A 26,983-nucleotide genomic window follows, 5' to 3' on the forward strand; every position below is an offset into this window, starting at 1 on the left:
TAATTTTCATTGCATTGTGGTTTGAAAAGGATACATTTACTATTTCTACCTTACTGCATTTGATTTTGAGGTTTTTATGTCCTGGTATATGATAAATTTTTGTATTGGTTCCATGAACTGCTGAGAAGAAAGTGTACTCCTTTCTGTCTCCATTTAGCTTTCACCAAAGATCTATCATATCAAACTTTTCTAGTATTCTATTTACCTCTTTGACTTCTTTCTTATTTATTTTGTTGTTTGATTTATATAATTCTGAGAGTGCAAGGTTGAGATCTCCCACTATTATAGTTTTGCTGTCTATTTCTTCTTTTAGCTCTCTTAATTTCTCATTTAAAAATTTAGATGCTGCGCCACTTGGTGCATATATGTTCAATATTGATACTGCTTCATTATCTATGCTACCCTTTAGCAAGATATAATGCCCTTCCTTATCTCTTTTAATTAGATCAGTTTTTGTTTTTGCTTGATCTGAGATGAGGATCGCTACCCCTGCTTTTTTTGGTTTCACCTGAAGCATAGTAGATTCTGCTCCACCTTTTTACTTTTATTCTGAATGTATCACCCTGTTTCAGGTGTGTTTCCTATAAACAGCATAGAGTAGAATTCTGGCTTTTAGTCTGCTAACTGCTTCCTCTTTATGGGGGAGTTTACCCCATTCACATTTATGGTTAGAATGACTAATTCTATATTGCTTGCCATCCTGTTATCCCCTGCTTATGCTTTTCTCCTTTCCTTCCCTCTTACCCCCCTCCCCAATATTAAACTTGTGAACACCATTTGCTTTTAACACCCTCCCTTTTCAATGTCCCTCACCCACCTTAAAGTTCCTCCCCCTATTTTACCCCTTTTCTTCACAATTTCTGTTTTCCCTTCCCCTTAGCTTACTCCTTCCTACCCACTTTTCAATGAAGTGGAAGAAGTTTCACCATAAATCGAATATGCCAATTGAAACACACTATGTTCATCCCCCTCCTTTCTTTCTCTCAGATATAATAGGTTACCTTTGCCTCTTCATGAGATATAGTACCATCACTTTACACTTTTTTATGATATAATTTCCTTTTCACCTCTGGCTTCTTGGACAAATTATACATGTGTTCTTTACATATCTTTATGGCAGAAATATAGTTCTCAAGATTTCTTTTTACCTTTTTAGAAATCTCTTGAGTTCTGTATTTGAAGATCAAACATTTTGTGTAGATCTTTTTTTTTTTTTTTTTTTTTGTTTTTTTAATTAAGAATAGTTAGAATTCATTTATTTCGTTAAATGTCCATCTTCTTTCCTGGAAAAGGATGCTCATTTTTGCTGGGTAAGTTATTCTTGGCTGCATACCAAGTTCCTTAGCCTTTGGAAATATCATATTCCAGGCCCTTCGTTCCTTTAATATGGTTGCTGCTAGATCCTGGGTTATCCTTATTGTGGCTCCTCTATATCTGAATTGCTTTTTTCTAGCAGCTTCCAATATTTTTTCCTTCATCTGATGGTTCTTGAACTTGGCCACTATATTTCTTGGCGTTTTGATTTTAGGGTCCCTTTCAGTAGGTGATCAATGAATTTTTTTCAATGTTTATTTTACCCTCTGTTTCTTAAATGTCTGGGAAGTTCTCTTTGATAATTTCCTGGAAAATAGTGTCCAGGCTCTTTTTTTCCTCATGTTTTTCAGGGAGTCTGATTATTCTTAAATTGTCTCTCCTGGATCTGTTTTCCAGGTCTGTTGTCTTTCCAATAAGGTACTTGACATTCTTTTCAATTGTTTCGTTTTTATGGTTTTGCTTGACTACTTCTTGGTTTCTCCTTCGTCATTCATTTCTACTTGTTTGAGTCTAGTTTTCAATGATGTATTTTCTTCACTCACTTTTTTTATATCTTTTTGTAATTGTCCAATTGAGTTTTTAAGTGAGTTTTTTTCTTGCAATTTCTATGCAATTTTTTCCCATTTCATCCATTTTATTTTTTAGAGAGCTGTTTTCTTTTTCCAACTCACTAATTTTATTTCTCAATGATTTGTTTTCTTTATCCACTCTGTCTTTAAATGTGTGGGATAACTTCTTCAGACTCTCTTGCCAAGCTTCCCTTTCCTTTTCCCATTTCTCTTCTAGCTCTCTTGTGAGAGCCTTTTTGATTTCCTCTATGAGAGTCTTGTGTATTGAGGAGCAGATCATATCCCCCTTAGGGGATTCCTCTGGAGACAGTCTGCTTTTAGTCTCCTCAGGATTTGAAGTCTGCTCTCTCTCCATACAGAAACTGTCAATGGTTAGAGCCCTTTTAAATTTTTTGTTCATTTTGTCAGAGCTAAAATCAAAGAAAACAAATTGACAAGAGAAACAATTGGTCTGTTTTGGGGGGGCAATGGGGCTGGATGGTGTTAATGGGCTTCCTGTACAGGCTGCAGGAGACAGAGAGAGGCACTAACAGGACAGTGATGGCTGTGCTGCATCTGCACTCTGAGGCTCTAAGAACGCACTCACTCCTGGTGGGGAGGGGGTGGCTGGGTTCTGAGAGAAGCTAGCTTTCCGGGGTTTTATTCTTCATCTCCGGTGTTTACACCTTCTCTGCTGCTCCTGGCTTGCTGCCAAGATGGAATATCCACACTGGGGTAAAAGTCTTTTTGCAGAAACGGAAGAGATCACACCCCTCCCCCCTCTGGTCTGAGCTGTGTGAGCTCCCTGCCTTGCTCTCGCTGCTTGCCCTCAGCCTGCGCCCAGTCTGTTCATCCCCTTCCCTGAGCAAACACAGACCTTTTCTAGCGAATTTCAAGGATGTCTTCTGTTGGTAATTATTTGTGGGTTTCTTTTCTGGTTAAGCATTAATTCTGAGGCTTGTCATGAAGTAAATTCTGAGAGAAAACACGGAGCTCAAGCAGCTGTGCGCCTCCAATCCGCCATCTTCTGGATACATTATTACACTCACCATTTTCTCCCAATTACATGTGAAAACAATTTTTAAACTTTTTTTCAGTTTTGGGTTCCAAATTCTATCCTTTCTTTTTTCCTTCCTCTCTTCCCTCCTTGAGACCGTAAGCAATCAGATATCGGTTATACACTCAGATAAAAGAAAACAGATGAAAGAAAGTGAAAAATATTATGCTTCAATAGTAGTCTTTTGGGATTACCTTAAATAGTCCAACCGTTTATGACATGTAAAGTTCATAGTATTGGGCTAAGAGGCACTTTGGCTGTAGGCCTGCCTTTAGCATCAAGAAAATCTGGATTCAAGTCTTGCTTTCTACACATATTGATTATAACAACGAGAATCAGCGTTGCCTGATCTGCAATAGAAGAGCATTTCCATACACTTACTGTGTGCTATGCATTGTTTGGGGTGTTGGGAATAAAAGGTGGTAGGGAAACACATCCCTGCCCATAACATGCTTAACAAGGGGAGGTTACAGGCTCATCTATCATAGGTCTACAAGAGACATATAGTAGATAGGAGATGAATTTAGAGTGGAAACCATTAGTAGGAGACCAGGAAAGGTCTCCTGTAGAAGTAGCTCTAGAATCTTGTCCTGAAGGGTAGCAAGGATTCCAACAGGTGGAAGTGAGGAAGGAGAAAGTAGGAGATTTCTAAGAATTTTTCTACATCCTTATTTTTATGCTTCTTTCTGGTTGGTATTAGGCTAGATTAGGGGGAATCCTAAGGTATAAGTCATAAAGGTAGGAGAAGCAGGAGAGAGCAGTGTCCCAGAGGCCATGGGAGCAAAGAAAATATAGGTTGGGTGAGGGAGAAGTATTGGCTAATGGAGTCAAAGAAGAAGTCAGGGAAAAGATGAGTGTGGAAATATTAGTTATCTTTGAGAAAGTAGTTTCAGTGAAGTGGCAAGTCAGAAGCTAAATTGTATGTGTTGGAAAAAAGAGTGGGTATCCATGATACCAGAGGAATTATGATGATTGATGCATGAATCATCAAGAATAATGAGTCACAGGCAGAAAATGGAATCAAAATGTTGACTCCTATGGGCCAAAGAACATATTAATAAGTGAAGAAGAAAAAAAGAACATGTAAAAAGCTTATCATAGCCTCTTTGTGACTGATATATAATTTTGGAAATTACATATTTATAAATTTATAAATTTATAATTTTTTTTTTTTGCTTAAGAATATTTTTTATAAGGGTTTTGTGTTTTTTCTGTGTTTTTTTTTTTTCCAACTGGGGTTGGGAGGGGTAGGTGGAAAATAAAGAAAATAAATGAACATACAAAAAAATGACAGGGTGATAAGGCAGTGGATGCATTGAGTGTTTCTAGAAATGTGGCTATGAAAAGAAAAGACAATAGTATGAGAAGGAGGAGGTACAAATGAAGGATTGAAAAATATATATATATATATATTTATTTATTCATTTTTAACTTAAATACAAAAACAAAAAATATTTCCATGTATACAGCACAATATTAAAAAGACTCATAGAAAACCATGAATTTTCATTTTACATTATTTACTTTAAAAAACTATACAATAAATATTAGACATCATTTTCAAAGCTACATTGCTTTTCTGTGCTTCCTTCTAAGTTTTTTGTTCTTTGCTGTGTACTTTTTATTTTTTTCTCTGTGCCTCTCTACACACCCTAGAAAAAGCTACCATTAGACACTAATATATATATGTGTGTGTGTGTGTGTGTGTGTGTGTGTGTGTGTGTGTGTGTGTGTGTGTGTGTGTGTATTAAAGCATACTATGAATATCACTGTTACAATGTATATGTAAAACCATACTCTTTCTTTTGCTGCCATTTTCTCTCTCTTTTTCCCTCTCTCACTTTATGTGTGTGCATATATATTATATATATATATATATATATATATAAAATATGTAAAACACTATCATATATATTACTATTTATCAGTTCTTTCTCTGAATGTGAATAGTATCTTTCTTTGAGGTGCTTTGTAGTTGACTTGAACATTTATAATATTCAAAAAGACTTAAATTGTTTGTCTTATTGTTATTGCTAGCATTTATAATACAATATTGAATATTGGTGATAATGGGCATCCTTGTTTCATTCCTGATCTTATTGGGAAGGTTTCTAGCTTATCCCCATTACAAATAATGCTTGCTGCTGGGTTTAGATTAGATGCTTCTGTTTTCAAATGTTTTTTTTGTTTGTTTGTTTGTTTTGTTTTGTTTTGTTTTGTTTTAATAAAAATGAGTATTATATTTTATAAATAAGGAGTGAGTATTGTATTTTCTATCAATATAGTCATATGATTTTTTGTTAATTGTGTTGTTGATCAAATATGTTAATAGTTTTGTCTATGTTAAACATTCCTGGATTTTTTAAAGATGAAGAGAGCAAGACATGTTTATAGTCATCAGAAAAGGAACCTAAGCTAGGGAGAAATTGAAGGTTACAGGAAATGATTGCTGGAATAAAGATCCAAGGAACCTGTATAGAAAAAATAGTCTTTTCAAAGGGAAAGGATGTTTTTTACTCAGAGCCTGGAGCATAGAAGGCAGATGGAACTACAAAGAGCTATGAGATGTAGAAAGAGAGGAGCTGACATGATGGATGCATAGATGAACTTGATTATTTTTCTTGGAAAAGTAGAAAAGGCAGTTACCTTCTGAAAGAGAGTAGAGTGAAACTAATATGAGGAACTTGAAAAGAAAACTTTTGAAATACTAGTGAAAGTAGTCTAGAAAGAATAGAAGAATTAGGATGTAGGAATGAACATTTATTTGAGATTAGATCATTTGAGTACAGTGGACCTATTTCATCCCTATTGTGTGACTTTCCCTCATCATTGTTCAGCAGGTAGGAAATATAAGCAGGAAGAAGGAAGTTGGAGGTGGGCCAAAAAGATGGTAAACTTTTCTTAAGAAAAGAAAAAGAGTAATTCTAGGAGCGTGTACATCATAGCAAGAAACATCTAGGTGAGATAGATGAATGGAGAGTGAGAAGAGGGAATGATTGCTGAATGTTTGCAAGAGAAGGAATATTTGAAAGTTGTCATGTGGAGCCTAAGGGCATGAGAAAAGGAGAAATCCCCCTGCTGTAGAGAAGATGGCCAAGGATAGATCTCCAAGAAGACCAGATTTCCCTGATCCCCAGAAGACAGAAGCAATATGGTACAATGGGTAGAGTGCTCAATTCAAGAAGAATTGAGTTCAGATCCAATCTCAGACACTTATTAGTTATATATCCCTAAGCAAAACTCTTAACTTTGTCTGCTTCAGTTTCCACATCTGTAAAATGGGAATAATAGCACCTATCTATCAGGGTTTTTGTAAGGATCAAATGAGATAATATTTGTAAAGCACTTTGCAAACTTTAAATCACTATTAAATGCTAGCTATTACAATAATTATTATGGAAGGAATATGAGATGAATATATCTAGGATGAAAGATTTTGTTAAAGATAAAGAGAAGATTTTAGAGGATATAATAGAGAAGAAAAACAGAAAAATAAGAGAAAGCAGGAAGAGAGGTAGAGTTTAGCTGAATTAGGTAGGCGCTGTGACAAGCAAAGGGATGCAACTGGGATAACTGAAATAAGGAACATTATGTACTCTGATACCTTCATCTTATTTCATGTGGGCCCCAAAGATGTTAATTAGCAAAGAAAAAAACAGATCTCATCGTCATTTAGCTGAAGGAGGCCCAGAGAGCATCCTGGATCCATTCAACCCATGCTAGGATTTCATATCACCCTTTAAATAATCAGGCTTTGCAATGTGAAGTGAGCAGAACCGAGGAAACATTGTACAGAGTAACAGCAATATGTTCAACTATAAATGATATAGCTATTCTTAGCAGCACAATGATCCACAACAATTTCAAAAGTCTCACAATAATAAATGCTATCTACCTCCAGAGAAAGAACTGATAGAATCTGATCTAAGCATACAGTTTTTTCACTTTGTGTGTATGGTGTGTTTTTCCTTTTGTTCTGTCTCTTTTTTCACAATATAATAAACATGGAAATATGTTTTGCCTGATTGCACATATATAATATATCAAAGTGCTTACCCTCATAGGAAGGAGGGAGATGAAAGAAATAGGAAGACAATTTGGAATTCTTTTTTTTTTTTTAAACAGATGTTAAAAATTGTCTTTATCTGTAACTGAGAAAAATGAAATATGATATAAAAATAAAATTGAAGTAGTCAGTATTAGTTAATTTAGAGTAGCAAGTGGTTCCAAACAAATATCGATTTTCAGCTAATTTGAATTGTGAGATTATCTCAAAACTGTGATTAAATTATTTGAATTGTCTGTTTTGTTTAGAGTTCTGTTTCAAATAAATGAAACCTGGCAATATTTCTTGAATTTCTGATACTTCTTGTAGTCCAACCCATTGGAAACTCCACAATAATCTACATTTTAAGAAATGATGCTTTTTAAATTTTATTTCCTAATTTTCCTAGTATGAGTACATAATTGTGACATGATTCAGCTTTAGATTTATAATACATTGTCCAAGGTCATGGCTTGGAAAGAAAAGCTAAATTGTGTGGTCTATATCCTAGGAGACTACTCTGGGAGGGAAGTTCTTTTCAGCTGGACTTGTTTTGATCATTTTCTCTGGGACAAATGTGGAAGAATAGGAGCACCATTATAGGTCATCACCCTGGAAAGAAGTTGAAATGAATAGGGTACTTTCTCATCACTCTCTCTACTTGGCCCAAGTCCAGAATTAGTTAATGACTGTAAACTGGTCCTTAAAACTGCTGAGCCTATTGATGTTGAGGAGATGAGCTCCACTTGTCAAGGGAAAATTTTTTTGCTAAGATTTTATAGTTGTGTTGTGTTTTCTTTCCTGATGATTAATGTCATGTTAGCCTTGCTTGAGCTGGAACCAAACTGAAGAGATTGTTTTTTATTTCTCTCCTCCCCTGGGTAACTAGCTTTTGCAGGATTCAAACTTGCTATACAGGACCTTCTACCCACAGGTGACTCCTGCATTTTTTTCCAGAGGCTTCTAGCATGTGATCTGTGAGAGAAAGGAGGGCTGGGTGATAAGAGCAAACTCTGAGATATTCTCCGAGGCTATTAAGGATATTTTAATTTTTAGCTTTGGGTTTTTAGCCTCCCATGAGATTAAAGATATCATCCTATTTGGAGGTAGACCAACTGCTTCTTAACCTTTTAAGTGTTTGAAATATAAACCTGCCAATTCCATCAAATTAAAATTCTGGCAAATTGATTTAGGTGAAACTTATCATGGTCTATTAAAAGTGAGTTCAGAATCAGGGAGATGGAGAGGGCATTCTGGAGTTAGACTGAATTATAGTGTCTGAACTAATTTTCCCTGCTTGTTTTCCCACTTATCTTACATATATTTGTATGAATACATTCTGCATCCCTTGATACATTATAAGTAACTTTAAGAAAGGGACTGTTTCATTTTTATCTCTGTATCACCTGTGACTGGCCCATAGCAGGCACTTAATAAATACTCCTTGATTAATTGCTGTTTTATGAAGAATATATCTTATTTTCCCATTGTTTTAAGACATTAGAATAGAATTCTGAGAAGTACCCTGAAATGGATGATATGAAGTAGGGCTAAGAGTAAGGATTTGGCTTCCAAGATAAGAGATGATATCTAGATATGTAAACACAGAAATAGTAGAGGTCTTTTGCCTCAGGATAAAAATAAGGGAGGGAGCTACAGTGGAAGACTGCATATTTGAGAGTTCATTCAGGGAGTTATTCCAGATTAGGAATGGCAATTTGCAAGGGTGTTGGATGCTTATGATAGAGGTGAGGAAAGATGGACGGCTTAAAATGAGAGCTATACCCAAAGTAGAAGAAATTCTTGGAGTAGTATTTGTTCTGAGGAAAAGAGGGAAAAGGACTGGCAGGAATCAGTTGAGTGTCTATGGCGAATTAAGCTAATCATTTGTAAAGCATTATAGAACGTAATGATAGAAAGATGCTGAAAGTTATAATTATACAAACATAGAAAAGTAATTGAAAAGGAGGCAAGATTACAAAGAGAATGATATGAGCTCCAGCTAAGCCAGAACATCTTCAGAACATTTGTAGATGGGAGAACAACAAACTGGTGTGAAAGAGAACTGGTTTGCCAGGATTCCTGTTGTCATCTGTTCTTGTTCAGATAAGAGTAGAACTACCACAGTTCCCAACATATTGTGTGAGGAAATGATAATGTCACAACAATAAAGTCAAGGTGATTGCCTAGACTTGACTTAATACATGCTAGAAGTGAGTGACACACTTTTAAAAACGCTTGGGAATTGATTTATCTCAGAGACTCCAAGGCAATAAAAAATCATCATGAAGATGCCTTTACTAAGTAAAAAGTTTTGAAAATATATCAGCAATTGCCATCTCATATGCCTGCTTCCTTATCTTTATAAAATGATTGAGAAAGAATTATGCGTACAATGAGCCTGTCTTTGATAAGAACATTAGAAGGGAACAAGACAACTTTTGTAGATGATTTTTTTTTTTATAACAAACCATATCTTTACTATCATAAAACTCACCAAAAGGTCTGTGAAGTATACAACTGTTTTATTTGTTATTATGATTTGATTTCACAGAAGAAAATGCTGTTTTTAAATGATCTCATTCAAACAAAGCTGTTTCCCATGCACATATTTAAAATAAGGCAAGATTCTATCACATATAACAAATGGATGTGACTTTAATGACTCACTGAGTATAATCATCAGTTGAAGCAAAAAAAACAGGAAAACACTTAAGGCAATGGTCCTCAAACTTTTTAAATAGGGGGCCAGTTCACTGTCCCTCAAACTGTGGGAGGGCCGGACTATAGTAAAAACAAAAGCTCACACTCTGTCTCAGCCCCACAGCCCATTTACCCTAACCCAGCGGGCTGCATCTGGCCTGTGGGCCGTAGTTTGAGAACCCCTGACTTAAGGTATTTATCCATGTCATGGATGGATTCATATCTTATGTAGCATCTATAAACAGTAGGATTCCTTCCTTTGCTAGATCATGTATTAGGCCCAGAACTGAGTAGGAAGAGATGAAGTTAACTGTCCAAGTGGCTACAAGGTATGGCTGAGTTGACTTTAGAACTCTTTAAAGATCATTCATTGAAAGAAGTGTTAATCTATGCTGGTAGAAGGAGCACCCACATTGATGAACCCTGAACTCTAGTAGTATTGAAGCATTTGTGTAGCTATAAATCATCAAACAGCATTTTCTCAAAGGAATTAAATATTCAGGTGACCCAGAAGTGGATATATAAAGAGGCCGTGACATTGCCAATGATGACAATTTGTTAAGTATGTAATGAAAGCAGGTGTTTTTTTAGATACAGCTTGGATTAAATGGTGTCTGAGGTCTCTTCTTCCTCTGAGCTTTTGTGTTTCATTGTTAAAAGAAATTGTGTAAAAGATGTCATCAAGGACATATAGGCTGGTAAGGGAAATGGACTGTTCAAATGGAGAGAATGAGATAAGTGGCGGCATAAGTGCTAGATTTGGTAATTTCAAGATATTAAAAGAACTAGAGTAAAGTCTATAGTATGTTAGATAGTTCTTCTGCATTGGCTTTATGGAAAAACATGGGCAAATATTCCACAAAATGAAAAAACAATGGGGGATTTGATCTGTCTTGGTGAAGTACAATGCTCACAATGAAGAGATTACAGTGTGGTACCCTAGAATATTGTGGCCTGAAAGAGCAAGTCACTGCTAGGGTAAAGATACTAGGATAAATGAGGTTCTAAAGGAAATACCCAAGTAGGGGGTTGTCTCCGAGAAGCAGGATGAACTGTGAATTTTAGAACCAGAGAGAACTTTACATACTTTCAAACTTGGTTCCCCTTTCTCCAACTACCACCATCTTTTTAAACAGATAAATTAACTCAGGTCCAGAGTAAGGGGTGGTTTTTTGGCTTGACTTCTCCTTGGTCCTTTATCGTTTCTTTTAAAGTCTCTAATTCTGCTCCCTTAATTCTTAACTCATTTCTTCTTTTTTATTTTTTTGCTGAGGCAATTGGGGTTAAGTGACTTGCCCAGGGTCACACAGCTAGGAAGTGTTAAGTGTCTGAGGCCATATTTGAACTGCCCCTTAACTCATTTCTTAGGAATTATATAAAGTTTTCTTTTACTTTCTAGCTTTTGTTTAGTTCTTTTTAAAAATGAATTTTTATTGACATCTTTTTTCTTTGTATCACCTGGATTTCCCCTTGTACTTCTTCCCTTTCCCTCTCCTAGACAACCATATCCCTTACAATAAAGAATTTTTTAAAAAGAGAAAAATCTAGCAAAATTAATTAATAAAATTTAAAAATCTTCTTTGAAGGAGCCATGATTATTTTTTAAAAATTCTCATTAGGTTTAGGTTAAACAACTAAAGAAACAAACTAGCCAGAGGACTAATATAGTTTGTATTCTTTTCTGTTTCTGTCCATTTTCCATCCTTTTCAAGCAAGACCATTGGAAAGCCTGCCTAAGAGGACCTAAGTCACCCAGTTCTCTTCTCCCTAGGATCATATCTTCTTGTCTTCAGTTTGGCCATTTTCATGTCCTACCCTCTTCCCTTATTTCCTTGCCATCAATCCTTGTTATGCATTTTCTTCTGCATTAGAATGTAAGCTTCTTGAAGGTAAAGCACTCCATTTTGTATTTTCATCCCTTAGAACAGAGTTTGACTTATTTGAAGCACTTGATGAATGCTTTTTCATATATTCATTTAGATATGCAAAATATAGAGAAGACAGTCTATAGTGAAAATTCTTAGAAAAGGAGTATCTTATTGACTTGAGGTATCTGAAGTAATATATTCTATGGTAGGTAAAGACCTTTCTATGTAAGTATTCTAGAGAAGGGTAGTCTAGTGTTATATCCAGGGAATATTCAAAATGTGAAAATCCTTCCACGATGAAGGAGTTAGATTGATAGAATTTAGGGAAGGAAGAAGAAAACCTGGGAGACCTCATGGTCAGGAAATAGTTCAGGAAAGATGACAATAGTATATGGGTTTCTGTTCTATAAGATTGCCTGAAGAATGTGTAAAGGAAAATGTGTTTGAGGTCAGGGTTTTATTCTGAGGAAAAACTATTGAAGGATGATTATATGATCCTGGAAATATTTTTTTCAGGGATGGAAATATATCAGTGTCTATATATCAACATGGAGTATCTGGCGAATGTACCTAGCCTGTCTTGATAACAATAATAAAAACATTAACAATAACAATATTTGACAGTTATTTAGTGCTTTAAAGATCTGCAAAAAAAATTTAGCTGTGTTATTTCATTTGATTCTAACTACAATTCTGTGAAGTAGTTGCTATTAGTATATCCACTTTACAGGTGAAAATTGAAGCATCTGAGACTGCTACTTGTCCATGAACTCCATTCAAGCTATGTTTCCATAATCCTATACTTCCATAGTTGATTTTTCAAAAAATTTTAATGTAACCAGTGGAATTTCTGTTGATTCCACATTTAGTGCTTTTTACCATACCTTGCTGCCTCTTCCTTTATCATAGCATGCTTTTTGTGGAGGGATTGCTATAGGCTGCAAGCACAGCAAAGGGAAAATCCTACTGCTGAGTGTTGAAGATGTTTTAACTTATTCTAATTATGACCTGAGCCAGTTTGCCCTTCTTAAACTACCTGGTGACTCTCTGTTTCTGGGGACTCACCTTATTGTTGCTATATTAATTTGGGCAACAGAAGAGTTTAACACCTTGTAACTCAGAACTCTTCGGCTTGAACAATTTGCCAGTTTGAGGCCTCCCTGATAGTGGAAATTATAAGCATGTACCACCTAGCTCGGATTTCTTTTTACTACACGGGCTTTTCCCTAAGCAGTGAAGGCTAGGACATAATTACTTCATTCTCCTTTTTTTTTTTTTTTTTTTTTTTTTTTTTACACAGGTAAAATGAAATTAAAATGATAATTAGTAGCAGATTTTTAGGGAAAAACTAGTCAAGAGAAACCAGCATATTGCCTGAGGGTAGGAAAAATGAGTCTATCTGGTCTTAGTGAAAAGAGAAGTGAGATTGGAAAGAATGTGGTTTTATGAATGTATCTGAGCTTTTATTTTGTGCATGTACTGAGTGTTCATGTCGAATGTGCATAGATGAATCACCTTCTCCATCTTTTGATTCTTCCTTGAAGAGGGATGAGAATCATGGGCTTTAGGGAGGTTTTGGCAAAAGATGTTTTTTCTGTACTTTGGGGCTCTTGTTTTCTATTTTAAAAAGGTTGGAATGAGAATATCAAATGATGACTGTTTGTATGGTCCTTTCCAGAATGAACCTCTCAGAGAAAATGGTATCTTGGTTCAGCAGTGCCATTTCTTAAACAGCAAACCTTGAATATCATTTGAGAATCATCATATTTATTTGTATTTACATACAGCATATGAAAATCTGCATATAATTTGGAAAACTGTAGTCTCTGTATTCTGTTTACTTATAAATGTTGTCTTTTAAAATGCAGGTGAAGCCATATAACATCTATATAACAATTGCGTATCCACCAGATACAGACACCCCAGGTTTTGCAGAAGAAAAGAAAACAAAGGTAATATTTATCATTATTTACTTTTGTGTGTGCGTTTTGATGTTGTCTTCTAATATATCAGATTTCTTATTTTTCTGACAGGTAAATGGTACAGTGGATAGAGTTTGGGACCCAGAGTCAGGAAAATCTGATTTTAATTCAGCTTCAGATACTTCTTAGCCATGTGACTCTGGGCAAGTTACATGAACTGTTTTTGATCTATCTTTCACTTACATAGTTGATTTTTTTAAAAAGCCCAATAGCAATCATAGTGAATTAGATTTCATCTTGTTTTAATTACTAATGATAAAGATTCAAAAAAAATATGTCTCAAACAATCAGTTAAAAAACATTAAAAACATAGCAGAAAACAAAAAAATTCAGTAAGGAATACAAGGAATCATTTTGTTAACTACCTTGTAGCAGAAGTTCACACTTTCATATTATTTTTCTTTTTTTGTTCTTTCTATATTGAAATGTTTTGTGTTTGTTGAAAAAACTGCCTTTTCTCCAAATTTCTGATGAAGATTCTCATAATCAACCAAGACCTTAACCATGAGGTTATCTTTGGTCACTTCCCCTCCCAACAAAATCAATCAATTGCTACATCTCGTCAATTCAACTTATATAACATCTTTTCCACGTCCAGTTTTTCTTCTTTTCAACATATCATCCACATAGCTGCTAAAATAATCTTCCTAAGGCCTGACCATGTCATTCTTACACTCAAAAGTTTTCAAGATAAACTATAAACTCCTCAAGCTGATATTTCAGGCCCTGTAAATTTTTCTAGATTCCTTCTTTTCCTACCAAACAGGATTGCTAATCATTCCCTGAAGTTGACTTTCCCTCTCCCTCTTTCATGAATTTGTATAAGCAGTCCTTCTTCCCTAGAAGGCAGCTTCTCCTTCTCTGGGCCTCTTGAGATCTTTGTTTTCCAGATTCAGTTCAGGTGTCAACTCCTCCCTGACTACTTCCCTGATCTCCTCCAATCTTAATATGCTTTTCCTTCTTGAATTACTTTGTATTTAGTTATTTGGGTCCATGTTACATCCCTCCTATAACATATAGGCTGTGAGGGCAGGGATAGTTTTGGTTCTGGTTTTTTATCTCTGACATCTAGCAAAGTGCCTTGCACAAACAGAGATATATTAAGTGTTTGTTGAATCAAATCAAATAATTTGTTTGCTCAGAACCTTCTTAAGGGACAATCTACCTCTGCTTCACTCTTGGCTATTTTTGACACTGTGTGACACCTGATCCTTGAAAGGTTTTTTCCCTCTTACTTGAGTTGCTCCTTCATTGTCTTCTCGAATGGTTCCTCTTCCTTTTCCTACTCTTAAATGTCTTTATTCCCCAGATTTCATATCTCTGTTCTATTTTTTTTTTTCTTTCTCTCCAGCCTCTCCTCTGGTTAATTTTATTTGCTTTGGTGGCTTCCTCTCCTGCAGATACATGACTCCCACACCTATATTTCAGTCTTGTCCTTTCACCTGTCCCTTCTTCTGATTTTAGTGAGGTCTTTCCAGGTACCCCTTAGCCAGAAAGAAGTAAGCTCTCCCTCCCTGACTTCTCATACTACTCACATATTCATATAGTTCTTCTTGCATTTTCACATTTTATCTTGTACTTGTATTGCATATATTACATTTCCTCTACTATACTGTAAGCTCCTTTAGAGCAGGAACTAGATCTTATTCCTCTTGTAGACTACTGAAACATGGGACACATCTGCATTCGATAGTTCTGTGATCATGGACCAATTACTTACCTTCTCTAGACTAGATCTCAGTTTTCCCAGTCTGTAAAAAGGAGATAATAATACACTGCCTTCCTCACTGGTTTATTGTGAGGGAAACACTTTGAAAATTGTAAATTTATTTTTTACTACTTTATATACTCACATTTTTTGACTAAATGAATATATTACCATTGTTGCCACAAATATTAGAGACTATGTATATATGTGTATATATTTATATCTGTATATATAAAATATTATACACATAATATACACAATACACATGCATATATGTGCATTTGTATATGCATACCATAAAATCTGTATTAGCTTTGTAACTTTATTGTAAGGAGTTGCCTGGGTCATTTGAGAACTGAAGTAAATTGGCTACCATCACAGTGTCAATAGTATATCAGAGGCGGGACTTGAAATACAAGTCATTCTGACTCCAAAGCTGGCTAGCTCTTTATCTTCCATACCACAGGTTCTTAATCTCTTTTTTCCATCATGAACTCCTTTGGAAATCCAGTAGAGCCTATGAACGTTTCTTTTGAATAATATTTTAAAAATCATAAAACAAAATATAAAATATGGCAAAGGAAATCAATTCTATTCTCTCCATTTTTAAAAAATTTACACTTAATCTTTCCATTGATTCCCTTTGGAAGCTAGTAGACCCAAATGGGACCATACAGAGTCATACATGAATGAAATGACTGAGCAATAGCAACAACATACACACACACACAAATAGTGCATTTGACTAGAACTAACAGTATGGTACCTGATGACTCCAATTTATTTTTAGTATTTTTTTTATTAATTTTTGTACTATATTTTGTAATATATTGTACCTAGGATATACTATAAGATATTTAATATGTATGGGAAGCCTGCCATCTAGGGGAGGGGGTGGAGGGAGGGAGGGGAAAAATTCAGAACAGAAAGGAGTACAAGGGATAATGTTGTAAAAAAAAAAAAAAAAATTACCTATGCATATGTACTGTCAAAGAAAATGTTTTAATTATTTTTAGTATTTTATGAGAAAGGCCACAAAAAAGTCTGTCCCCACCACTGTGCCTCATCTGCATAGTCTCCAAACTTCTTATATGAACCTCAAAGTCATCAAAATAATACATAGTTGGTGTGTTATTTTATAATTTTAAAAGTCTATTGCTCTATTTTATTGATGTTTTATTTTTTTCATTACAGCCATGTAACTACTCTCACTCCTTGAGAGGTCTTTTGCAATGAAGTAAGAGTTAAGTTAAACTAATGATGGGGAGACTTCATCTGAAAGTCTTAAAAGAGACTAAGGATTTTAAGGGACAAAGAGGAGGGGGAACTTGCCTCCAGACATTCAGGACTAAGGAAATGGAGACAGGAACAGTAATAATGTCATGTCTGAGTGAAAGCAACTATATAACTGCATTTCTTCTAACCTTTTTACCTAAAAAAAAAAAAAAAAAAAAAAAAACTTACTGTGTCATTAGAAAGGATCACAGTTGCCTGAACAAGGTGTTATACTTCACTTTAAGGTTAGGTTTTGGATGTATTCTTTCCCTTTAGTTTACAGATTGTCTGAAGTCCTTTATATTTCTTGAAACTTTTATTAGGAATCCCAGATAGTCCATTTTTCTTCAAATGCCACAAGTCTTTTGTGAATGGGATGAAAATATTCTGTTCTATTTTGAATTCTCTTATTCTCTTGTGGAATAGGCTATTTTTTATGGTTGTAAACCCGAAATCCCACCCTATGTATTATAATGAAAGAAAAAAAAACAAACAAGCACTTGAGTCAAAACACCTAGACTCTGTTCATACAGACATTTACTAATTAGATCATACATTTACTAATTAGATCATAACTTAGCCTTCCTGAGCCTAAGAAGGAATAAAAATAATAATACATTTAATTTCTATTTAATCTGGTGGTTATATAAAAATAAAAATCCAATCAGAGATTAGAAAGTTACAGTGCTATTTTTTAAGGAAAAAATATTTTGGGGTATAATAATAATTTGTATTTTATAGTTTAAAAAAGTAAAATTTGTGAGAAAGATCCTAACAGCATCCTCTCAAATTTGGCAGAGAGTATTGTCATTTCAATTTCATAGAAAAGAAAACCGGGGTCCAGAAAGTTAAAGCTGATTATGATTAAAACAAAACAAAACAAAAACTAGAAGGTATTCTGATGCCAAGATTCCAACTCTGTTAAATTTTTTTCTTACATACCATATTACCTCTGAAGTGATTGGTCCTTAGCACTTTAGATTATGAAATTCATGTTGATTTTCTTGCTATTTTATAAGAATCCTTAATAAGTCTTAAGGTCTTTAAAAGAAAATTGGCATTTAATATGCCATGGTCTGAGCAATTGTAAGATATATTTATAGTTTAGAAACTTTGCTCTGTCCCCACTTCCCCGCTTCCCCCCCCTCATCTCTTTCATTTTATGCACCATTTAAATTTAATCCAGATGTCTTATCTAAGGGTAGAACAGATTAATCTGTTTTTAGAGAAGCTCATCTAAGCAGATTTATTACATGAGTAAATAGACTTTTGTTTCTGGAGTGGGGATAATAATCCATGAGAGTTTCATTTTTACTCAGGCTCCAGGATAAATTTTTAAATGCACTTTCTTTTCCCCAGCAAAATGTTGCACAGGTTGCTGTGGGTAAAGAAAACTCTCCATTGGTTCATTGAGCTCTTGGGGAGGTACCATACTAGTATGTGCTAGCAATCTGGTTAACTAATTCCATTAGTGTCTAATAGAGAATTAGTTAGCCAACTTTATGACCACTAGTTTTGCTGGAAAACTAATTAACTCCATAACTATTATTGTGTACTAGAACCAGTCAGCTAAAATTGGTGCATCTTCCAAAGAGCCAGCATTTGAATTTGAATCTGCATCCTCAGGAATTGTTACCTAAGTCCTATGACTTAGCTTTTTTCTTCCAAAACATTTCATAAAGTGCATTGTTGTTAAATGCACTTATCTTCAGTTGTATAATTAGCTGCTTTTGAGAGTTTGGCACAGCATGATTTAAAGCTATGTGTGCCATAAGGCTTGTGTTGGGCATTTCTGTTCCAAATTTCTTTATTCTTATACATGTTCTTATCAGAGCTATTCTGATGGCAGAAATAATGCCATTCCAAGCATATATGGTTTTAGAGTTGTTTGTTTTGTGGTGGGTTGTCTCACACAAACCTCTTATCTTGGTAAATGACCTTGGTAAATAGCACCACCTTTCAGGAATGGGTTAGACCAGATACTGTAGAAAACTGGACATCACTTTACTTCATCCTACCCCCTGAGTTGAATTTTACAATCACTATAAAGGAATAGGCATTCATAAATTTCAGACATTTTCCTGAATAAGAACTTAATAAAAATGAGAACTTAAAAGTACTTAGAAAAAGTAATGTCAGCTTTTTTTTTTAATTAGCATTGTAATGATATTGACACATATACTTTCTTCTTCCTAAGCCTTTAGAGACTCAACTTATTTCAGAGACCTCATCACTTTGCAAACCAGAACAGGTGGCAAAACAAATTGTCAAAGATGCCACAGTAAGTAAAATCTCTATTTTTTTCTTTTCCTTGGGTTGGTAACACCACATGCTTAGATATATACTCCAAGTTTATTTTAAAACATAAATAACAATTGTATATAGTTTTTAATGATGATTTAACTTATGAAGGGAATAGAATTCATAATATTTAATATCAGATGCCATTCTTTCTCTCTTGAATATTCTAATAATTACTGACAGAATTATAAACCCAGTGTTTCTTTACATCAAAAACCAGCTTGTCAGTAGAGTTTTTAGAGAATCCAAGATCATTGAAAAAAGTATAATGTAATCTGAAACACAAAAAGAGTTTGAGTTGTTAAAAATCATACATACTATAGATATCATATGTTATATATCTGCTTTTTTTAAAAGCAATTTTTTTATTCAGAGGTTTACTGTTCTATTCAACTCATAGTCTAATGTCTCTTTCTTCCTGAAATTATCCATTACTATTTTCCTGAATATTAATTAATAATTATAAGATACAATAGATTTTCAGGATAGCTCATAATTTCTTTTTGGCAGATGGATTTTTCCAAAGAAGCAGTGTTAGTTCACTATAAGAGAGGGCTTATAATGCTATATACTAGTCAAATTATCTTGGACTTGAGTTTACGAGAAGAATCAAGACAGTGAAATTAATCAGAAAATATTTTTTGAATTATATGGAATTGAAGCTGAAAGAACCTTAGAGATCATCTAATTCAAACCCATTTTATAGGAAAGGAAACTAAGGCTTGAACAGGCTAAATGATTTATCCAAGGAACAAAGCCAGCTGGGACTTCAAGCCATGTTCCTTATCTTCAAATCCAGAATTCTTTGTAATGCACCATTCAATAAGCATTTATTAAGTATCTACTCACTGCCAGGCAGTGTAGTAGGTGATAAACCATATAATTCAAAAAGAAACAATCTCTGCCTTTAAGGAGTTATATTCTACTTGGGATTACAGCTCATACACAAATAAATACAAATTCTAAAAATGCAAAGTAATTTCATGGGAGCACCAACAACTGAACTAGTCGGTAAAAGACTTTTAAAGAAAGTGACCCTTGAGATGAGCCTTGAAGAGAACTAGGAATGTTTATGGGTTAATAGCCTATGGGACTATCCAAGTAAATGTCCAACAGGCAGGTAATGAAGTGGAACTGGAACATAGGAAAAAGGAGAAAACTGTATATGTAGATTATTATTCTCATAGATTTGAATAGTGGAACCCATGGTGGCTAATGAAATCACCGAGAATATAGCTCTCCCACACAGAGAAGGCAGCCATGGATGATGAAGCCTGTGAAGAAAGAGTTGGTTAGAAAGGAGAGAACTAGAGAGAACAGTGTCATGAGACCTGAAGAAAACTAGTATATTCAGGAGGAGGGATTCACTAACATTGCACAGAGATCAAAAAGGATGACCACTGCTAAAACTTATAACTATTTCTTATCCCAGAAAGGGATTGTTTATTTTACTTTAAGTTTAGAGCTAATGGTCCTAATGCTTTAAAGTGACCCTAAATAGTTCTCAACACTTGGACACTGTCCACAGAGCCAGCCAAAGATTTATTTGCACAAAGATGTGTGTGTGTATGTGTGTGTGTGTGTGTGTGTGTGTGTGTGTGTGTGTGTATCCATACCTTAGCTTGCCTAAAGAAATAGATGTCAATAAATGGGAATTCAGAGTTTTTTGTCCTTTAGCCAACGTCAGCATGAATTGACGAGGGAAGTGAGGAGGAAGTGTCTTGCTGCTATTGCCATTAACTACTCCTTCTTTTCTTATTTTCCAGCAAGGAAATTTTAATAGTTCCATTGGCTCAGATGGCTACATGCTGTCATCACTGACCTGTGGAATGTCACCAGTAACTTCTATTACAGAAGGTCTTCAGCAGGTAAGTTTTGGATAGGTCAGTATGTGAAGAAGGCATTTCACTTTTAAGCCTGGAGGACAGAGGGCTGAGGAAAGCATTGATAACAATATGAAGGATTCTTATTAGAATGATCAGTTCTTTTCTGTTTCCACCAGGGAAGTAAAGAAGAAATAGTTTTAAATTATAATATGACAGCAATAGACAGGGAAAGTTCACTGCTAATGAACATTATAAGACTCTGTGGAATGGATTATCTGCGGCCATGGAATTCCTTCTCTGAAGGTCCTTTAAAAGTGAAGGGGAGTTTCCATCCATTTGAAATTACTGAGCTGTATCCTATCTATAAGGGCTATGGACTTTGGGACTGGGAGGAGTCAGAAAGACCTGAGTTCACACTCAATATCAGGCACTTATTATATGACACAGGACAGGTCATTTAACTTCTCTGTACTCCATTTCCCCCATCTGTAAAATGGGGATAATAATATAATAACACTACCCTCCCAGAGTTATTGTGAGGATCAAATTCTAAACTAAACTATGTGTAAATGCTAGCTATTATTATTGTTGTTAAAATCAGGAAGGAGATGGGACTTGATGCTCATAGGCAACAGCAAGTTCTACCATAGATTCTTACAAGTTGTGCATTTATGGTAAATGTAGTATTGCTAGGAATTGGCAACAATGGGAAGGCTGTATGGTTGTACTCATTGACCAGAGACTGGAAATTCAATTAGGAAAGCTGGACACGGTGATAACACTAAAGATGGAGAGGAAAGAAAGAAAGAAGGGAGGAAGGAAAGAAAGAAGAAAGAAAGGACTTAGTAAGCACCTTCTATGTATTACCTGTGCTAAGCACTTTACATATATTATTTCAGCTAGGTACTATTTTGACAGTAGTAATAATAGTTACATAGCTAATCTGAGGCCATATTTGAACACAGGTCTTCTTGATGGGAGGCCCAGTACTCTGTCCATTGTGCCTCCTAGCCAAAATCCCCCCAAATCCAAATAATATTTTGTAAGATTGGGTGTAGCAATAAAGAAATGGGCCTTTAATACCCTAATACTTCATTTAATCTGTCTACCAATTGACAAGCCTTTATTAAGTTCCTTCTAAGTGTTAGGCTTCAGGGATACAGAGACAGAAACATTTCTTTATCAACATGTAAATATATAAGTATGTAAAAATAAATGCAAGGTAATTTTGGAACAAAAGCACTCACAACTTGAGAGGATTTGGGAAGGCCTAATGTGGAAGGTGATCCTCAAACTGAGTTTTTAAGGAAAGAAGGGATTCTAATAGATGGAGATAAGGAAGGAATACAATTCAGACATGAAGAACAGCCAGTTTAAAAACAAAAATATAGGTGATATATAATGTGTGAGGAATAGCAGGCAGGTCAGCTGAGCTCAGATAGAGCATTTATTAAGTTCTCACCATGTTTCAGGTACTGTGTGGTAAGTTTTTGCCCTCACATTCTAATGGGACAGGGAGGAAGGAGACAGAGAAGGGAGATGTGCAAAGCAAATGGGGCATGGTGAGGGAATGACCTGCGGAACCTTTGTAAAGTTTTTTTGTTTTGTTGGAGGCTGTAATGTTCTTGTTTGGTTTTCTTGGGATCTCTGGAGTAGCCTTCCAGCAGAACAATCACCACTAGAACAACCAGGTGTTAAAGTCCAGATTCTTTATTATCTGCTTCCTGGGGTTGGGCAGCTTTCTGGAGAGCCTTTCAGACCGGCCTTGGTCTCAGTAGGGGAAATGCAGGAAGTCAGGACAGCTACCAGGAGCCTGACTGAAGGTGAAATGAGTCTCTGTCTCCTTGGCTCCAAGAGCTCCTAGTGCACTTGTCCTCTGTAGCTCTTAGTCTCTGCTTATATGCTCCACAGTGAGTATAAATTAAACTAATATAATATAAACTAATCACTAGGAAACCATTATTTGTTGTAAGATTAAATCAATCATACTGACCCATTCTAAACTAGATAATCATTGTCTCATCAATTCCACTTACCTTGTAAGAATCCTTGTCTCAAGGTCAGAGTTCTGGCCCATAACAAGAGGCAGTCAGGGTTAAGTGACTTGCTAGTGTCTGAGGCCAGATTTGAACTCTGGTTCTCCAGACTCCACACTGTGCCACCTGATTGCCCCAGCCCCTTGTTAAGTTAAGGCAAAAGATCATTGTCAAAGATGGACAATCTACAGGTAGAGTCTGTGAATTGGGTAAAAGGGAAATAAGATTGATGACCAGAGAGCAATCATTGTAGTAAAGATATTGCAATAATCCAGGCAAGAGGTGATAAAGATCTGAATTAGAATAGTGACTATGGGAGTAAAGATAAAGGGAAGGATGAGAGAGACATAACAGGAGAAATCACAATATTTGGAAACTAGATATACAGAGGGTGGGAGAATGAGGTATAGTATATTTCTGAGGAATGTACCCAGGAGATGGTAGTGCCTTCAGAAGACACAGGAAAGTTCAGAAGAGGGCTATATATTGGGGAAAGATAATTAGTTCTTAGTTGGACATGATTTAAGATGCCTATTGGAAATCTACTTTGAAATTAAAGTCATTGAAGCTCATGAAGTCACCAACAGACGGTAGAGAGTCAGAGTAGAAGAGGGTCCAGGGTAATCTTGGTGTTTATCCAGAGTTAGGGGGCACAGATGGGCAGCCAGCAAAAGTGACTAGAAAGAACTGATCCCATCGGAAAGAGGACTAAGAGAATTTTGTGAAAACTCAGAGGGCAGTGTCTGGGAAGAGAGGGTAGTCAGTAGGGTCAAATAAAACAATGATTTGAGAAGGATGAGGATTGAGTAAAAGCCATCAAATTTGGCAATTATGAGTAACTTTGGAGAGAACAGCTTCAGTTGAGTGATAAGATTGGAAGCTACACTACAAATTATTGAGAGGAAAGAAAATAGAGAAAGGATAGAAAGTTATGAGATCTTATCTTTGGGGAATGGTAGGTTCTAATGAAGGGATTTTTTAAGGAGCAGAAAGGAACTAATATATACAGATCCTGAAGATCAGAAAGAGGAGGGTGGGGGAGGGTACAGTCTGATGGAAAAAATGGAAGGGATGAAATTAAGGTGCATGGGGGGAGGGGTTGGTCTTGGATAGAAGAAGGGCTAAACTCTTCCTTAAAGATGGAAAAGCAGAGACTGGGAAATGGTATCCAGAGTTGGGAATATTAGAGAAAGGGGAGAAGTTCATCCTGAATAGTCTCTAGTTTCTCAGCTGAAAAAGTGGTTGTGGAGGTGGGCAGAAGATAATATAAGAAATTTGAGGCTAAGTTTAGAAAGCTCTTCAGGGGAACAGAACGGGGAATAAATTAGATAGGTTCAAAAGAATTTTTTTTTTACTGAAGTGACAGACCAGTTGAGTTTAAATAACATAAATTTGTAGTACACTTAGTTCAATTGGGTGATTTTCTCCCAATCTGTTAAGTAGCCTATGATGGGAGTGGAAAAGGAAAATGGAATAATCCAGGGTTAGAATTTGGCCAGGTATAAGCATCCATGGAATAAGGGGGTACAGCATTTAAGAATGGGGAGTGTGTATTGAACTAATTATCACGAGGGTCAAAAATGGAAATGGAAGAAAATGACATTAGAATAGAGATGTTGACTTGGGAGAAAGATGGAAGGATAAGAAGTTCCCATAAGAATAAAGAATAATTTTAGGAATTAAATAGGAAAGGGGAAAATAGGATGCTAGGAGATTATGATCTGAAAGAAAAGAAATTTTTGGACTTTTATCATCATCATAGCTATTATTTTTTAAATTAATTTTATAATTATAACATTTTTTTGACAGTACATATGCATAGGTAATTTTTTTTTTTTACACAACATTATCCCTTGCACTTCTGTTCCAAATGTTTCCCCTCCTTCCCTCCACCCCCTCCCCTAGATGGCAGGCATTCCCATTCATATTAAATATCTTATAGTATATCCTAGGTACAATATGTATGTGCAGAACCGAATTTTGTTGTTATTGTTGCAAAGGAAGAATTGTATTCGGAAGGTAAAAATAATCTGGGAAGAAAAACAAAAACAAAATTCTCACAGTTTACACTCATTTCCCAGTGTTCCTTTTCTGGATGTAGCTGATTCTGTCCATCATTGATCAATTGGAATTGGATTAGTTCTTCTCTATGTTGAAGATATCCCCTTCCATCAGAATACATCCTCATACAGTATCATTGTTGAAGTGTATAATGATCATAGCTAGTATTAACATAGTACTTTAAGGTTTGCAAAACAAATACATCATTTAATCTTTAAAAAATACACTATTAAGTAGTACTATTGTTATTTCTATTTGGCAATGCTACAACCTTTTAAAAATACATAAACAAAATTTTTGTCCAAACACACATGCTTACATATCAGACATCCTTATGTAGAACTGAGATGGAGTGGGGAGGGAGGATACAAGAGTTGAGGGCATGGGAGAATTGAGGAATTAAGAGAATGTGAGTAGATATCAGCATGTTAAGATTCCCTGGTAAACAAGCAGGAGTTACATTAGAGAAGGAAATAATGGAATATTGAATTCCTTGAGAAAGAAGGTACCTATGAGCTCAGTTTATTCCCTCTAAGATTTAGATTGAGTAATAAATCTGGAAAGAGTAAACCTCAGAGGAGGAGAGATGACAAATATATTTCCTCTTTTTATAGTTTATGTGAATGTTGTTTTTACAACTGAAATTCTCAGTAGAGCTTTCTTTGATTTAAAGTAAACTAGAAATGTACCTGAGAAAATCACCCAGTCCAATGTAAGGATGCCCTTAAAAGCATTTTTGAAATGAGCTAGTGAATGAGCTGAAGACTCTGTCACTTCCCTTGTACCCAATCTCTACCCTCACTCCCATTTTCTCTTTCAGATAGTTACCATGGGTCTTTTTCGCACCATTGCTTTATTCTATCTTGGAAGTTTTGATAGCATCATCCGACGATGTATGATCCAGAGGGCAAAGTCTGAAGAAACTGTGGACAAAACGGCTTGATCATGATTCTGAAAAACAGAGAATGGTTTTTCAACAATTTGGACAACTTGCTGCTAACTGGGATCTGACCTATAGACTCTTGTGCAAGTGGGTGGGATGCATGTTTGAAAAGCTCTTTCTTCTTCCGGAACCTGGATGAGAGCAAGAAGACAAAAATACAATTCTGGGAAATATTAATACTATGCAAATATAAGGATAAAGACTTATTGATTCTCTGGGTTCTGAGGTAGAGAGATGATGGTGTGGGAAATGACAGACTGCAAGAATTGGGAGGAAATAGGACTTTGGACTGGGTTACTTGCTGGTAATTCAGAATAACAATGTTTATTTCTTTTCTCTTATTCCTTCCCCATTCCCCTACTCCTGGTGGTGATAGAGACCAAAAATGAATTTTATGGCATATAAAGTCATGAAATTTTTTTTTAATTGTTTAGGTCTCAACTAATTTCTAGGATAGTTTTCAAAATTCAGCTTACTTGATTCATGACAATTTTTTCCCATTGGCAGTAGGTTTAAACACCTATCTTTGTCACTTTTACAATACAGCCATCATGCTTCTATTTGCTCCTGATGAGAAAATGTTAAATGGCAGCACTATCTCTTGATGATCCTAAATGGAAGCAAATCGTGCTATATGAGCACAGCTACAAAATGGGAGAAAGAAGAACTGGGGAAAGGGGGGGTAAGCAGGGCAGTGCCACAGAGCATAACTTAAAAAGACAAATATTTCATAGAGAGAGTTTACAAAAATTCCTCTCCAAGTTAAAATGCTTGGGAAATTTCCCTCTACTAACCTATGGTGAAAAGGCATATTTTTTTTGAAGAAAAAATAAAATTTTAGAAACTTTATTGTTTACAATATCTTAAATAGCCATAACCTGAAATTCATAGTTCCATTTTATCCTATTCATTTCCTTTTCTCTTCACTTTTCTCTAAGATACTTACTGTAATAGTTACAAAAAAAACAAATTAAATTTAATAGAGAATTTGTGTTGATTAAAACAAGTTTTGAGATTCATCCAGTGGCATATATTTAACTTTCAAAAAGGCTGAAGATTGAACAGATCAATTTTGTTCCTTAGGATACCATTTATTAATTGAGATGAGGCTCATGATTTGCCATATATCTGTTAAAACCGGGCAAAACAGTTTTCTAAATGCCGCACTTTTCTAAAAATTGATTTGGACAACCCACACTTTCCTAAGAGAGAACCTTACCTTTGCACCATATGTTAATGATGCTTACATAACCTACCTTAGCAATGCTTTTTTTTAAGCTGTTATCTCCAACAACCCCCTTGCTCCCCAGAATGCT

At 35.4% G+C, this 26,983-nt stretch overlaps 1 protein-coding gene across 1 annotated transcript in view; it reads left to right on the forward strand.

Annotated features, from left to right (window-relative positions):
• Window positions 1–26,651, forward strand: part of KDSR (3-ketodihydrosphingosine reductase) — a 53,821-nt gene extending 27,170 nt beyond the window's left edge. The window contains exons 7-10 of the mRNA XM_074279027.1: window positions 13,404–13,487; window positions 18,698–18,781; window positions 20,568–20,669; window positions 25,545–26,651. Of these exons, the coding sequence (XP_074135128.1) occupies window positions 13,404–13,487; window positions 18,698–18,781; window positions 20,568–20,669; window positions 25,545–25,667 (393 nt within the window). The 3' untranslated portion in view covers window positions 25,668–26,651. The remainder of the gene's footprint in view (window positions 1–13,403; window positions 13,488–18,697; window positions 18,782–20,567; window positions 20,670–25,544) is intronic.
• Window positions 26,652–26,983: the final 332 nt, after the last annotated feature.

This window comes from Sminthopsis crassicaudata, chromosome 1, assembly GCF_048593235.1.
Source record: "Sminthopsis crassicaudata isolate SCR6 chromosome 1, ASM4859323v1, whole genome shotgun sequence".
NCBI classification, from domain to species: Eukaryota; Metazoa; Chordata; class Mammalia; order Dasyuromorphia; family Dasyuridae; genus Sminthopsis; species Sminthopsis crassicaudata.